Here is a 16,400-nt window from a genome sequence, read left to right as displayed (position 1 = left end):
AAATGATCTAATCACAAACTGATCATCTGTGCTGTTTGAGGAATCTTACTCTAGATGTCTCCCACTCAAGCTGTCCTATCCTGAAGTGACGAGCTGATTAGACAGTAAACCAGATGGTGCCTGACTTTACAGCCCTGTGGTGAGGACATGCCCTGGACAAGGGCCGTCCTGCAGTCTGCTTTTCTCTCTCTGTAACCATTTTGCTTTGAGGAGTCACTGCACAGAAGATGGACTCTACCCCACCATGGGTATTGTTCTCCACTGGACTGGTATCACTTTGGAACCCCAGGTGGGTCTAGTGACACTCTGTACCTGCTCTCGTTGCTGAGGTGTCCTCATCAGCAGCCTCACATGCCCACAGAGCAATAAGGATTTGGACTCAGGGAGTGCTTTTATGGCTGCAATTTTAAAACCACGCGCAACTCTATTGGTTTCCTTTATTTACACTCTGTTCTCATTATCTGGGCAAGTTACTGTACAGTTAAAGCCAAAAAAATAAACCAAGAAAGATAAGAAGCTGAAAGTTATGATCATTCATGTGCTCCTTTCATGGCAAGGCACATGTGAAGTAGGTGAGAGGACAAATAATAAGCACAACGAAAGCTGCAGTGGCAGCCTTGGTTTTAAATTTTCCGTAGATTGCAAATCTGTGCCATACATTGTTTTTATTTGAAATAGTATTTATGTAGAAATCAATGCTTAATTATGAGAAATGTAGTTTGTAATTATTATGGCAAGTTGTTATTTACATATTTACCAGAAAGATGAGGAGACCTGTTTAAAGTATCCTTAATGTTATTAAATTTCAGAATATTCTTTATATATGCACAGTTCCAAGGGCAATCAGGAGGAACAACTAGTTTTTGTAGGGGGTTTGTGTGTGTGTGTGTGTATGTATTTGTGTATAGAGGCACGGTTAATTCCATAATGTATCCAAAATTTGTGTAACTTAGCACAGTAAAAATAGATATATTCTCTCACTCACTTCCTCTCATCCTCAGTGTTCACCTGGAAGACTATAAGAATACAAAACATAATTACATTAGTCCACCCAAGGGAAGCAGACACCTTCAGCAAATAATTTCTAACATTTCTTTCAAGTTATTTCAAGAGGAGAGTTTTGTACAATGAGAACCAGTGTGACTAAATGCTGATTTTTCATAGACCCTGAGGGCTAAATTTATCTCTCGTTGAAGTCAATGGGAATCTTTCCATTGACGTAAATAACAGTTGGATCAGGTCTTAGTGGTTTCATCGGTGATAATTTTTTTACATGTAAAAACATTGATGAAGTTCAGAATGAACCTGTAACTGATCTCAAACAAAATCTGGTATGTTTTCACAAGGTAGAAAGAATGGGAAGAGGGAGATGAAGGGGAGGATCTGTGAAGACGGAGTTTTTCTTGCCGTTAAATGGATAGGACAGTAAACACACCATGAAGGAGATATAACTTACACTTGCCTGAGGGAAATTAATATATCTGGTCTATCATTTTGCTTGTTCAGTGGAACCAGTGGGTTTATTTATGCAGTCTAGTTTAAGATGTGATTCTTCTGTATGTGGGATCTCTTTTCCTTTTTGTTTATTATCTGGATGTATCCAAAGAGATCAGAAATTTTAATTGCAGGTTATTGTGCTTGGCCAACTTCTATGCTGGTGTGCAAAGTCCATCTGATAAAAAAACCTTCAAAGGCTTCAGCAAAAGGGAACTAAAGATACAGTTGACTAGACCAGTGTCAGGACTGTCTCTAAGCTAGAGAGACGGGATGTTTGTGTAACTTGCCCCTCCACCCCGTGCTCCCAAAGCCCTGTGTATAATAATGACTGACAACCTTGTGGTTCACTAATTTAGTAAAGCTCTGCTAAAATTCATGGTAATTTTGGGCACTGGAATCTGGTCCTGAAATGTACATCTTGTTGCATCCAGAGGTAATTTTGTTATCAGCCCCTCCATCTTAATAAGGGAGAAGCAAAAAGTAAAATGACAGGAAGCAAAAGAGAAAATTAAAATGACTCATTTAAGCTTAGGAAGCTTCTGGGCAGGAGCAGAAGGACCAATGGGAGAAAAATTGCTGGAAAAAAAAGGAACAGAAAGGGGGATGATGAAATCCAGGGATACGGGGAGGGAAAAGAGAGAAGTGAGAAGAGAAGAAACAGGGAAGTGGCAAAATAAAACGAGAAGCTGCTGTTTTAAGGAAACGGGAAAGGTGGCTATTACTGAAACAAAGCAAAAGACAGGACAGAATGGGATTTTAAATGGAGAGAATAAATGAATGGATTTAGAGGGATTGTGATGGGAAAGGGCACTAAGAAAAGAAAAGTAAGCTGAGGAGAGAAAAGCAAGAAATAAATTAATTTCGTCTTCAATGTTAAAGAATAAAAGAAGTTAAAATAGAGCACTTATTTTCCTCCACAAGACGTATAATTGTCTGCTTGAGTGGTATTAAATGTAGGACAGTAGCAGGGTTTGCCATACAGTCTCTGTGAGAGTCTATCCTCTAACCTGTGGGTTTTTTTAACTCCCTTCCGTTTTTGGACCTTTTAATTTCATAGAGATCCAACCCTTCCAGAGTGAATTTTATCCTCACTACTGTAGGTTTGGTGGTTTTTAATTCACTTTTTGGGGAAACATTTGGAAGTAGCCCACAGATGCCCAAGGGGTCCCTAGACAGCATCTGGAAAGACCTTGAATGGGTGGAGATGGCTGATGCTACTTCTACTGCAGATTGCTCCCGTGGTTCAGGAAGCAGCAACCTACACCTTGGAAAAACTAGTCCCAGGTTTCAACTCTGGTGTTAGTCCAGTCAGATGAGAAAATGATCTCAAAATTAGTTCATGTTTTGGGGAACGGGGGAGTCTTACCACATAGATTCAGACCTGAATGTACCACATAGCAAAATTCATGATGAAGGTTAAGTCCCATCATAAAAACAGAGAATAATTTTTTAGGCAGAATCAGAAAACCTGATTCTGGGCTAATTTTACCACATGATTACTCTGAATTCAGGCAACCTCTTTCTCTTACATGTGCTGTGCAGGGAAAAATTTGACCTGTCAGGGTTACAGTAATTTCAAAACTTAACACAATTAAAACCACAAAACACACATAGAGACAGGTTTTACTCAGGTTATCACTAGAAATTTCATTTATTTGTGTCTCATTATATTTTCACTAGACCAAATAGGTTTAATGGAACTGCATGACCATAAACCAATATAGGATCTGGATGGGACATGGGAGTTTTAATTGTGTTACTCTGACTGATATCCTGCAGTGGCATAAATGTTAAGACAGGCGAAAGCTACTGCTGTAAGGATGGGAGTCTGTTCCTCTGTATAACGATGTCTATAGCTCTGTTTAGCAAGGAGATAGCCATGTTTTAGTTTTAATCAAATATCTACTGTGTATGAAGTAGTGTCAAGGGATATGGAGGCAGGATTTGGCCAGAAAAAGGTAAAGGAAAGAATTGTTCCCTCTACGCTGGAGAGTCCTGGAGGGCTGCAGGGACCACACCATGAGGTGGTATTCAGTCTAATTTCTCTGAAGAGGGAGAAGAACTCAATACATGTCAGTCTGGGTGATGAGGTGCTGTACCTGGCTTAAGGGAAAACAGAAATTATGCACATGAATGTTACCTCTGTTAAAAGAGTGCTGTTTCAGGGGAGCTGTTCCCTGCAGTTTATGACAAAAGAGAAAAATGAATTGGAAAAGGACTGATAAATGTTCAGAGGGAGGCAAATGAAAGATATTTTATGAGATGGAAAACTAAATTGGCAAGAACATCAGAGCATCTGGTGGCTGTACTAGGTTTTACTTTAACTTCCTAATAGTCTTAATTATTAATTAATTTTTTTTTTTTAACTGGAGTGTGATCCTGTGTCTTTCCTGAGATCAATCTAGCTTTGGTTTTAAAAGGGAGCAGAATAAAACCTGTATGACACAATGGAACTGGGTTTATTTTTCATTGTGGTTTCGTTTTCTTTTTTTCACTGAAGAATTTCAAGCCAGGACATGTTTCAGTGGCCTAATCTTAAATGCACACGGGAACAGTTTCTATGTTTGCTTTGCAGGGAGGAGCTGGCTTACTTCAAGAGAAGTTCAAGAATGAACACAACTGGTTTGCTGTCAGTTTTTAGTACTGGCTGCAGCTCATGGGCAATAATGGCACCAGCAGTGGTGAAGCAGCATTGTATAGCAAACAAGTAGACCTCAGTGACCCTCAGCAACAGGATAACAACACTTGGATTTCCAAGGTACTTCTACCCACACAGAAGGAGGGAATTGCTTTTTTTTCCCTTCTTCATTATTCTGCAACATTACTCTGCTTATCTTGAAATACTTTAAATAAATACCCACTTCTGACACAGCTAGCTAAATAAGGACAGACAGTTGCTAAATCTCTGTCATAATTACAGCAGGCACCTGTTCATGGCCACTAAAACCGATGTTGCTAACACGTTTCCACAATAACTTCATGCTCAAAATTTTCCAAACAACTATCTTTTGGGAAGAAATTTTCCACATTTGGCCTCTGCTTGAGAGGAAATATTTTTTTCTTCGAGGCTTGAGAAAAATGATGCCAGCTGTTCTTGAGCACAGCATGAATTATAAAGTTATGCCCCTGAAGTAAAAAACTTCCCAGGCTGGACCAAGCTGAAATATAAAGCTTGCTCTAGACCCTTCTGAAGAGCAAACTTTTTGCTTAGTGTTATACTAGATGTTGATTTACCTAGATTAATAAAGATAAGGCAACAAATATGTTTTGAAATAGCTGAGAATGATTTATCTACAGGTGAGTGAAAAAGAAAAGCTTGCAGCTCAAACGAGCTGTAAATGGAGAGCTGCCAGGTGGGTCAGAGGAGTTCACTCCTGCCCTCACCAAGTGCACTTCATTGTTTGAGGAGAACAGGGTGCGACTGCACCTTCCACAGGAGGGAAGCCAACGTCACTACTTCAGACTCCTTCCCCTCTCCACCAGATTATTTTTTTTCAAAAGCAGGCAGTTAAATATAAAATAGGAGTGTTAAATTTGCAAAGTTGAGCATGCTGGCACTGGGGCATTTAAAAAGCTAAGTTTACTACTCCTGTCTGTGTGACCAATATATACCTGTATATGTATATACATATACATCTAGGCAATCAAATGGACAGAGAGACTTTGAAACTCGTATTAGAACTTTATATCCTTGACAAAATGCTCGAAGTAATCAAAATGTCCCAGAATATACCACTTGAATCATATTACCTATTATGAAAACTGATACACTGAACATTATAAAATTAATTAACAGGTTGGAGCACTTAATTGGGATATACATTTTAGATATGAAGGTATACATTTTATATTGGTTTAGTTAGAATATCCTTAAGCATGGAATACCCTGGTTTTTCCATGCCAAGTACAGAGACTTGAAGACTGTCTTAATAACAAGTTTGTATGTATTATATATGGAATATTATTGTACTGGATAACACTGTACGTCTGTCTTTGGAAGTTTTCTGTCTCTCCTGGATAAATGGTTTGGGGTTTTTTTGACACATTTTCTAGCACTTTGGGGGCTGTTAAAAGGCAATTTCTGTCTTTTAACAAACCAGGGGAAAAAAAAAGAAGAACTAAACAAAACCCCCTTCACCACAGTCACAACCATATTTCTTTCTCTTCTATAGCAACTCCTTGTTTTTTCATGAAATCGTAAGGAAATCGTGTGCTCTGTGTTTTAAGAAAAGTTTAAAAAAACCCCAACAAAACAAACAAAACCCCCAAAGCATTATTTTAAGCTTTCTATAATTTCATTAAACGGGTCTTTCCTCCTCACGGTAAAAAGCCTTCTTCTTCATATGAAATGAACTTCTAGCTGTCATGTCAAGTAGCACGGAGCGCGGGGGGAGGGAGGATTGCAAGAACGGACGGGGTGTTAAGCAGTTTTTTCCTGTAGAAAACGATCACAGTTTTCAGTCCTTTCGAAAACTACACAGTCACCCCTTCTTTTTTCTTTTCCTTTTCCTTTATTTTTTTCTTTTTTCTTTTTTTTTTTTTTTCCGTGACAAAGACTTTGATTTATTCTCAGAGACAAAACGGCCCCGAGAAAGAAACTCCCGGAGCCTTAATTAAAAAAAGAAAGAAAGAAAGAAAAATAAATAGAAAAAGAAAAAAAAAAAAGGAGGGGGGTGGGCATGGAGAAGGGAAGGAGAATAGGGTCTGTCCGGGTGCCGATGATCTCCCTGGGAGAGCCGCGATGCCGCCCGGCACGGCTCAGCGCGGCTGTCCCGCTCCGTGCCGTGCCGAGTCGTGCCGGCGGGGAAGCCTTGCATCACCGCCACGGGCTCCGCTTCCCTCCTCCCTCTCTTTCGGAGAGGCTATTAATAGCATGACATCAGCCAGGGACTCGCCGCCAGAGTAAATACCAGCGCTGCCCGCTCGGCTATATAAGGGGGGTGATGCAACCGAGGCGAGCGGCAGAGGAGCGGGGAGCGGAGCGAGCGGCTCTCCCGGAGGAGGCGGCGGAGAAGCGGGGACAGCCGCCGGGACGGCAGCGCGGCGGGGCGAGCGCGGAGCCTCTTCCCTCCGGCCGGGAAAGCGGCAGCAGCGGGAGGAAGGTAGGTAGAAGCGCGAAGGGAGTCGCCGAGACCCCCCGTGCCGGCGGGACGAGGGGCTGAGCTCCGTGGGAGCTTGTGCCGCCGCGGAGAGATGCCCGCCGGGGGTTCCGCGGGCCGCCGCCGGGAAAAGTTTCGCCGCCCCCGGCGAAGTCGGGCGCGGCGGTGCCGCCGCCCGCCGAGATCCCTGGGAAAGCCCTTGGCCCCGCCGAACCTCCCCCGGAGCCCCTCGCCCGCCCGCCGGTGGCGGCTCGCTCCTGGCGCCCACATCTGGGGGAACCCCCTGCCCGGGCTGCCGCCAGATGTGAGCACCGGGAGGAGCCCGCCGAGCCCCGGCTCATCCCGGGCCGGCAGCGCCTCTCGGCACCGCGCGGTGGCGGCCTCGGCGGAGGGACGGCGCGGGCCCCGGGACCGGGATCGGGACGGGGATCGCCGGGATGCCGGAGCGCGGCGGGGGCGGCAGCCGTCGGTGGCACCGCGGGGACCGCGGGCACCGGGGCTGGGAAGCTGCCCCGGGACGGCCAAGGCGATGAGAAACCCCGCACTGCCGCGCGTAGGTTTATCTATGATATTCACATAAACCGAGGGGGAACTCCATCTGCGAGCCGGGCATATTCACTTTCCTTTCTGTCCCGGTCTTGACATGAAGTAGATCAGTTGCTAAACTGTTGCTTAACCAAATCAGGCGTGACACAACAGCAAACTTGTTTCAGAGAAGGAGTTTCCTCTTGGAAATCAATTTTCTTCCTAATAACAGCATTTGAGAAGCTGGAAGGCAGCAGAAAATGGTTCGAGAGTGATGTGGGATGTCAGAAAGCTTAAGGTCAACTAGCGTGCACAGAGGTTGTGAACTGTAATTGCTCTTAATGCTGTTTAAGATTAACCTCAGTGGTTATCAGGGTTTATTGCATCAGCACCAGAGGAAAAGGAATTCACATGAAGAAATAAAACCAAGAGGCACAGCCAACCATCTGCAGTTAAGCAAAGAAAGGACTGAAAGTAGTCACTTTTATTATTATTATTAAACAAGAATACCCTTAAATAGTAGAAATGCACAGCTAGGAAGTATGTGTCAATTTAAAAATATTGGCAGATGAGATGCAAAAGCTCACTGTGGATGGAAAGAATCATCAGCAGAAGAACAAACAAGTAGCAAAGGGAGAATGAATTAATAAAGTTGCTTGAGTCCACCTGAATTGGGAGGGTACTATGCATAGAAAAACTGTTCTCTTTGGAGAATTCCAAAACTGAGGATAAAGTAATGAAGCATTAACTCACCCTGGGAACAAGTTGTACTCTTACAGTGCAGGTCTGCACTGCACAGTAATGTTCAGCACCTTCAATGTCAGTAACTTCAGGAGTACTGAAAGCAGCCTGGAGCACAAGTCCATGTGCATGGTCTAACAAAGTAAACACAGATTGTATCAGAAAGGCCATGATATAATCACATTTTAAGGCTTGATATTGTTATTCCTACTGGTTCCCCAGCCCTTACAAATCCAGAGAAAATGAGATAGTGCTCCTGGTGGCTTATAGACAGAGGTACAATTTGTACTAAAATCGAGAAAAGGAAGGACAACCTGTTGCATTCTTTACAATAGTCAAATCTAATTTTTCTTCTTCTAAAACATTCCTAAAAGCAGATTGGTTCCTCAGAATCTGGAAAACATCTACCTTGTTGTTATGAAAAGGGAATCTATTCAGTTTACTGAAGAGTTTTTACAGAAGGCTGACTACTTCTGTTGTTTGTGTCGTGGTGGCTCCTAACAATCCCAGTGGTAGACTGGAAGCCTACCCTACCAAGTCCTGCCCTAAGGAAGAGCCCCAGGAAAGAAAACCAGTAGCAAACAGCTCTGCAAAATGGGACTCAGCTCACAGCAGAAATCCTTTCACAAGCCTCAGCCCCCTGGTAGGCCTTCCCTTCCCTAAAGTCTGAGCAATTGGAGGTACCTTTCAGGATGTTTGGGAGGTCAGTGAGCTGTTTGGGCAGCAGAGCAGCAAGTTTCTACAGTAAAGGACATTTTCTCCTGCTCTGGGCACCCTACCACCCCTCTTTTTCACACTAGCAACTGATAGATGAGAGGGCCTGAAGCCATTATAGCAGGGTTTTGTTGGTGCTCAGGATACGCTTAGCACTAACTAGTAGAAATCCACAATTAACACAATTTCTCAGGCACAAACATTCTTGGTTTCCTCTGGTGCTGCTGCTGACCTTAATTAAAAGTTCACCTAAACTGTAAAATAATTGAATAAAACACCAGAGCTCAAAAATTATTCACTCAACTAATTATTTTGTAGGCTGGAGAAACAGTTTTACTGTTAATTTAAGACTCCTGGTTAGATTAAATTATATATAATTAACTTTGTTGAATGAAGCCATCATCAGCATTCAAGGAGACAGATTCAGTGAAAATAGCTGAAATTTCTCCTAGCAGTGAGGGGTTCAGTGTCATCCAGAATTAGCCTGTTTAAATTAGCTGAATGGTTGAATGTTGGTAAATGGTAAATAATACTGGGAGGACTTCAGCTGGAAATTATAGGGCCATTTCTGACTTGTTGGAAAAGCGCAACTGCTAGCCTTCTGAGATTATAGGATTAAATTGTATCACTACTTTAAATGTGACTCATGAGCAGGGGCTTTCTGAAGAGAATTACATAAATTTCCCAAGGTCTTTCTGAATAACAAATTTTTCCAAATAATTTCCCCATCTTTAATAACTGTGGGTGAAATCCTGGCTCCATTGAGGTCAACAGAAAAAGTCCTCTTGATTGCAGTGGAGTCAGGATTTCACCCCCAGACTCTGGGAAATGCTCAGATCTTTTGTGGTGACTGGGTGAGGAAGAAGTGAGGAAGATTGCAGCTGAACATGGTATTTTCTACCAACAGGCAATTCACTGTCCTCAGATTTTTATATTTACCTCACTTAGCGATGAACCAGATTCTATTCTCATTTGCACCAGTGTGGATTTACAGTGTATTTTTAGATATCTCTGGGCAAAATCTATCTTCTTCACATGACCCCAAACATTTCTTGCTGTGTTGCTGAAGTAACATATGGGGAACTGTGCAATTCTGGGTTGACCACGTGGAAATTTAGCTTACCCACAGTGCTACCCCAAGGCAACTATTTGCTTACCTAAACTAAGTTAATTATAATTGACTTTGCTATAATTATTATAGTTCTAGACCAGAGTAGATAACACATATTGTAATTATCCATACAGCTATTAAAAACAAAAAAACCAAACCCCAACCAAAACCTACACACCAAAGAAAGCTTGAAAACCAACACAGTAAAATCCAATTTAACACAAGTAGCTTTATGAACAAGGAAAGTATTAAAATCTGTTTTCCTATGGATTTGCAGCTTTTATCCATTGAACCACCCATGAAAGGTGCTCAGTTTTCTTCCAGATCTCTTATCTCACCTCTACTGGGTGAGAGATGGATTGTGACATGCAGAGATGTATGCATCAGCTAGCCCACTGTGTTTGAATGACTGACTGCAGAGTTTTGTCTCTTTCCCCCTCAGTGGGGTCACCAATTTTCACAAAGCACGTAGGGGACCTCTCTCCCTCCAAAACTGGCTAAAAAATAAGAGTGACTAAAAAGAGAAAAGTAGAGAGCACTGTTGGGTAAGTTTGTTTCTTAAGAAACCTACTAGAGTTGAGGTTTACATTTGCATAATTCCCCTGAAGTCTCTTCAATCACACTGTTTTATATCAGCAAAAGATTCGGCCATAAATATTTAAGAATTTCAAGACTCCCATAGAGGGCACATGAGGACAGTTTCGAATTTTACAAGAGCAAAGGAATGAAACAAACGGCTTCACATTTTTCATGAGTCAATCCCTCCAACTCGGTCTGTGCTTTGGAGCTCCAGAGCATGTATAGACTCTTACTTCTGTGCCAGCTCTTATCATTAACCATTTTTCAGGAGTTTAGGGCCATATCTACAACTGTATGTAAGACTTAAGTGTGACGATTTTGTGACAGATCCTATCGTGATTAGCAGACTTCAGCTCCTAGTAGAACTCGTTGAGCTTTACCTAAATGTAGTCAAGATAAAGGTGTGCTCTGTCCATTTGAAGCTGGAATTTGTGGTGGTATAGCTCTGAGGATGAAGATACTCTTACTTTCTGTCTGTGCCTTAAATAATAATAATACTTTTTTGCTTTCTGATTTTTGTTCTTATTTTCTTTCTCTTTCTATTCACTCTATTATCATTTGCCACACATTACCAATTTAAAACTTAACAGTATACATACTTACACAGTTTTTTGAATATTAAGTTTCAGAAAGACCTAGAAATTGTGTCTCGTGCTAGTGTTGTTCTTACTTTTAAATACTAACTTTGAGTTAACTTGAAGTTTTCACTAGTGACCAAATGCTTAACTGCTTGTCTCTAGTGAGAGATTGGGGTACATGGGGAAGGGGGACTGAAGCAATGTAAGAACTACAGTATTATTCACAGTATGAAATTTACCTCTAAGAAATATTTACCTTTCTGAAGTTGTTAAAAGACTATTATTATTATCTCTTTTTATCTTTCAGCAAAATGATGGTCCAACACTCAGGCCAGGTATCTGCATTAGAAGTCAGCGCCTCCGCAATTGTTCCCACTTTGTCCCCTGCAGGGTCACTGGGGTTTGATGATTTCACAAATTTAACCCCACTGGTGAAAGAGGAACTGAGGTTTGCCATTCAGAATAAGCGTCAGTTCCACAGGATGTCTTCTTCATTGGACACGGTGACGGTTTCTGAAAGGCCAGTTGAAACAGCAATGATGAAAACAGAGGTATGGCTCTTTAAATAGAATTCCAGTGTGAATGATTAATTCTCTAGTGAAGTTTCATCACAAGACCAGTAACTATAGACAACCCTCTCTGCCATACTTGATTCTTTCAAGCATGCTGCTTGGCTTTCTGTTAAATGCTTTTGGGAAAACCTTTGATATTTCGCATAGCTGGATATTTAATTTTTTATTATCATCTAAGGACAGTGTTTTACAATTATTAGAACAAGCGCTAATCTGGTTTCCCTGCCTACTTGTGGCTGAACTTGGAATAAGTCACTGCTGAAGTTCTATTTCACTAAAGACAGTCCAGCAGGACCCACAGGGACTAGACTAAGTGGGACTAGCTGTGCTATGTCCAAACTGGGTTTTTACTTTAAGATAATACTCCCACTGAAAAACATTTCTCTTTAGAAGTGGATAAGTAGCTTAAGTTAGAGAAACAGCTCCACCTTGGTCTGAGCCTCCCCAGGAAACAAAACAAAGCTTGAAGAAGTGTGTTAATATCTCCTTCTCAGTGCTGCCTTTAGTTTCACTCACTCTCGCTGCCTCATTCATGACACATCCTCCACTCTGCTCCTCATGCTCCTTGCTCCTTTTCCTCTCCTGGAGGTGTGGGAGTCAGTCTGGGGAGACATTCAATGAGGGTTTTTTGAGTACTTTTGGTTTAAAATGAGCCATCACATGGATTACATACATCCAAACTCCAGCCAGGTTTTAACTGACAATTCTAATGAGGTTACTACCCTTATACTGTATGGCAAACAAGGTCACAATCACACTGTTATGTAACTCTTAATGTAAACACTGACAACACTATCCATGTTGATTTTAAAATTGCAGAAGCTGTAGAAATAGAGGTGTCATATTTACAACATCTGATGGATTGTGTGTATCCATTTTTGCTGGACAGTTTTCTCCTGAAGAGGATGAAAGAAAGAAGAGAAGAAGGGAAAGGAACAAAATTGCTGCAGCAAAGTGCCGAAACAAAAAGAAGGAAAAAACAGAATGTTTGCAAAAAGTAAGTGACTGGCTAGAATTTTTCTTAATCTGTCATCCTACCAGGATCCAAACAGGTAGCATGGAGTTCTCTCATAGTAAGAAATACAGAAAGATGTCACCCAAAACTCTTCAAACCCTTCAAAACATTGGTTATAAAAAATGAACATGCTATATATTAAAACAAAACCTGGTTAAAACTGGAAAAAAAAGTGAAAGCATGGTAGGAGTGAAAAGAGTTTACTGTTTCAGTGACTGATCTTGTCAATGGGAATAACATTAATTTGAATGTGTACACTAAACACAAAAAGAAGTAAAATCTCATTTCATAAAATATTCGCTATGGACAGCCTGCAAACACCACCAAGTAATTTCGGACTTACTTATGAAATGAGTGATATGGTAGCTGACTCCTGAGTTCTCTATCCCAGGACCCCAGTTTTGTCTTCACCTCCTGTGCAGTGATATACGACTTTATTATAGCAACATTGAACTGTACCTGGATATAGAGGCCTCTATATTCCTATATCTAGAGCTAGGGAAAAAAAGCTATGTTCTTACTTGCTTAGCTCACCATGGTTTTACAGATATGCAACAAGATGTTCAAGGGAATTAAGAAGCAGCATAGATAATTTTGGGTCAATTTTTGACCCAAAAAGCTCAGAATAATTTTGCAGAAGATAGCGATAATGCTTAAGGTATCTGTCCCTGTAAGTGAACAGAAGTCTGAATTTGGCTTTCCAACTTCCATTACACTTTTCTAAAGGCCAAAGAAGGTAACTGCCAAATTTAGACTGTTACTGACTGGAGAATGTATAGTTTCATCATTACAGCACACTAAGAACATGAGATTTCTTTCTCTGCTAGCCATATGTTTTGCCACCAATAAAAGACCACAACTACTAGCTAAATATTGCAACTAACTATTTGAACTACTCAGTATAATAGTTGTGTGTGTCCTTTGTGACTAGGAATCAGAAAAACTGGAAACTATCAATGCGGAATTAAAAGCCCAGATCGAAGAGCTGAAGAATGAGAAGCAGCATTTGATATACATGCTAAATCTTCACAGGCCTACTTGTATAGTTCGTGCACAAAACGGAAGGACACCTGAAGATGAAAGAAATCTTTTTATTCAACAGATCAAAGAAGGCACATTACAAGGTTAAGTGATATGGCAAACATGGAAATATTTATAGTGTTTTTAACAACTACCAGAATCCATGGAGGATCTGACATAATGTGTAGGATTCTATTAGTCAAGAGCCTTTAGGAAGGGCAGGTTGCTTTCTTAAGTGGAAAGAATCATTTTGGCTTGACAGCAATTCTTCCCCTTGGAAGATCTGGTCTCAATCAAATTGAAGAGCCTTCTGCCTCAAATATAGGTTTTTGCACCTGTCATACTCGCTATTCCTAGGAGCTACAGACAACAGCTTCAGAAGTTTTAGCTCTCTGCTAGTATACAGTATCTGCACTCACGACGTTTGTGCTAGAACACTATGACTTCCAGTGATGCACATGGTACAGACAGCTGTGCTGGATGGACACTACTTTTCCTTGTTGCTGATAGGGAAAGAAGACTGAGTATTTTTGAAGTTTCCAGGAGGATGGTTTCTGGCAGAATGTACTGATGCATAATGTTGCATTTTAACCTAACATACACACACACACACACACAAAACCCCTTTAGTTCCAAGTAAGCTTTGTCAGTTTTCTCACAACACTTGTGTGGGTTTTTTCTATGACTCATCTCAGTGACTGAAATTGAAGAGCCTTGTAGGTGTGACAAAGAAATGTTTCTTGCAAAACATCTATGTGGCCTAGCCTGTATTTTATGAGTTATCACCTCACCTACTATCCTTTGGGGACTACAATTTTTCTTTGATGGCTAAAGAGCAGCTTGTACTATCATTTAGTGACTTGGTGAATTGAACCCACTGGAAAGAGGAAACTAACTATCGAGGAGTGTTGATAGAGGTTTTGCTGAAATGAAGAACTGCAGGACTGAATCCCAGGCTCGTGAACCTTGAAAAGGTTTTTTTTTAAAGAAATTTATTTAGAATCTAATCCTACAAGCCTTAATTCATACTATTAACCCTCATTCACAGAAGAGGTTCCATGGATTTCAGAGCTCATGCAGATAGCTCTTACAGGCATAAGAGCTTGTCAAAGCTTTTTCCATCCTGGCCAAGATTACTTCCTTTTGCCAGGTGATTCAGAGGGAAAAATTATGATTGCAGCTACTTTTATTTTACATTTGAGTGGCAACTACAGTCAATCAAAAATGTTACTTAGAATCTAAAGGAGGCAGGAGTTTTGATGTAGTGAATAATTGTTTTTATTTTTTATTAAATACTAACCTTGGATGTTTTTGAACTGGTAGAAGAGCTGCTGGACAAAACAGTTGGAGTTATGAGTGTTTAAATTCTGATGTTTCTGTGAAATTCTCAGATTGTTTATTTCTATAAAATATATCCTTACAACTTTTTGTAAAAGAAAATATTATCCTTATTTATCACTAATATCATAATGAGTAGAGTTAATAAATACTGTGAGCAAGAGAAAACTGAAAACACAAGTGTTGTGCTGTCTTTTTACCTTTGGTGTTTAATATTATATATTCCTAAACTTCATCGGTTGTATTTGAGACACTGCTACTTAGAACACTTATCCTTCATCTTTTTTGAAGATGAGGCACTGAGTATCTTGAATGATTGGGTGCAGATGTTATACCTTCCAAAATTCTGTATCTCCATCAGTGATGTCTAACCATTCGATGTCACAACTTAAACAAAGCAGAATACAAACGGAGCTTACTGTACATAATATTTTACACCAGTTATGCAGTGTTGAAATTGTGTGTTTGTTCTAAAGGCTAAACTTAAAGATACCTCAGCCATAAGCTTCTTACGCTGCAAATTTCTCATGAGTCTATCACATATTGTACCTGATCCTTATATGATCATTATATTCTGCAACAGAACTTCTTAGTACGTGTTCCTAAGATCTGGATATATTGTAATGTCCTATATCACATTTTAAAGATATGTACTTCATGTATCTGAAAAGTGAATGTATTACAAAGATGACATACTAGGTCCAATTCTGTCCTAAGAATCCATTATCTTTCTGTGTACTGGAAGGAGGTTCCATTGACTTCCATTGACAAGTGAGAATTTTATTCACATCCTGTAGGCAGAGTTTGGAAACTGTGTGGCAACTTCTCTGGCTTAAAGGGTGAGTTCTATGTGTAATTGGGCCAGCTGTTTATCAGACAACAGGTGTACATGAAGTGTGTTACAATAAACTTGTCAAACAATGTTCATTGTTATTTGACTTCTGTAATGTGGAAATACAAACCCAAGGCATCATCCCGGTATCGTACACCTTGGCTTTGTCTTTGTGCATCAAATACCAGCAGACGAAATTTATGAAGTGTTACCACAGAGACTAGAAAACAGCGACAGAATTCACGTGTCTCCCTTAGGGAATTTGTATGGTTGCTTTTAACCATATCACTGGTGACGCAGGCGTCACGCTTTTGTTGCTTGATCTTATTTACTCGGCATGCCAAATGTTCATATGGTACCACTACTATTGTCAGAAGATAATCTATTTTTATTTCTTTATATGTGCAGTCATAGCTGCTTTGTATTTGCTTTTGTATGTGTGTGTGTGTCTGTGTGTGTGCGCGTGCTCCTGCACGCTACTCTGGAAATGATGGTATTCAAGGACACTTGACTGTGCCCAGGAAAAGAGTGTTTGAAGAGCTAGACAGGAATGGTATGTTGCATGAGTTTTCTTAAGAGTGTACCTTATTCAGGAGAACCCTTAAAATGCATTAAAAGCAGTTTGTTTTCTATTCTTAAGTTTGTTTTGATACTTTAATAAAAAAGAGTTAATATATATTTATTCATGTGTCATTTAATTCATTCTAAGTTTCAAGGTCCAGGAGCAACTTCATTTTCTTAAAACAACACCAAGATATTAAAAAGCAAGCACATTTTAT

General features: G+C 40.5%; 1 protein-coding gene across 2 annotated transcripts; it reads left to right on the top strand.

Moving 5' to 3' along the window:
• The first annotated feature begins 4,094 nt into the window (after positions 1-4,094).
• On the top strand, positions 4,095-14,959 carry ATF3 (activating transcription factor 3). 2 transcript variants are annotated; one of them, XM_027641593.1, is made up of 4 exons: positions 4,095-4,255; positions 11,152-11,395; positions 12,306-12,413; positions 13,363-14,959. In XM_027641593.1, the coding sequence occupies exons 2-4, from the start codon at positions 11,156-11,158 to the stop codon at positions 13,558-13,560; spliced, it is 546 nt and encodes a 181-aa protein (XP_027497394.1). In that variant the 5' UTR covers positions 4,095-4,255; positions 11,152-11,155; the 3' UTR covers positions 13,561-14,959. The 2 variants fall into 2 exon arrangements, with proteins under 2 accessions (XP_027497394.1, XP_027497393.1); XM_027641592.1 differs by lacking the exon at positions 4,095-4,255 and adding an exon at positions 6,452-6,599.
• The last annotated feature ends 1,441 nt before the right edge of the window (positions 14,960-16,400 follow it).

Source organism: Corapipo altera, unplaced genomic scaffold (assembly GCF_003945725.1).
Source record: "Corapipo altera isolate COAL_440 unplaced genomic scaffold, ASM394572v1 48b, whole genome shotgun sequence".
Taxonomy (NCBI): Eukaryota; Metazoa; Chordata; class Aves; order Passeriformes; family Pipridae; genus Corapipo; species Corapipo altera.
This window is presented reverse-complemented; position numbering and strand designations above follow the sequence as displayed.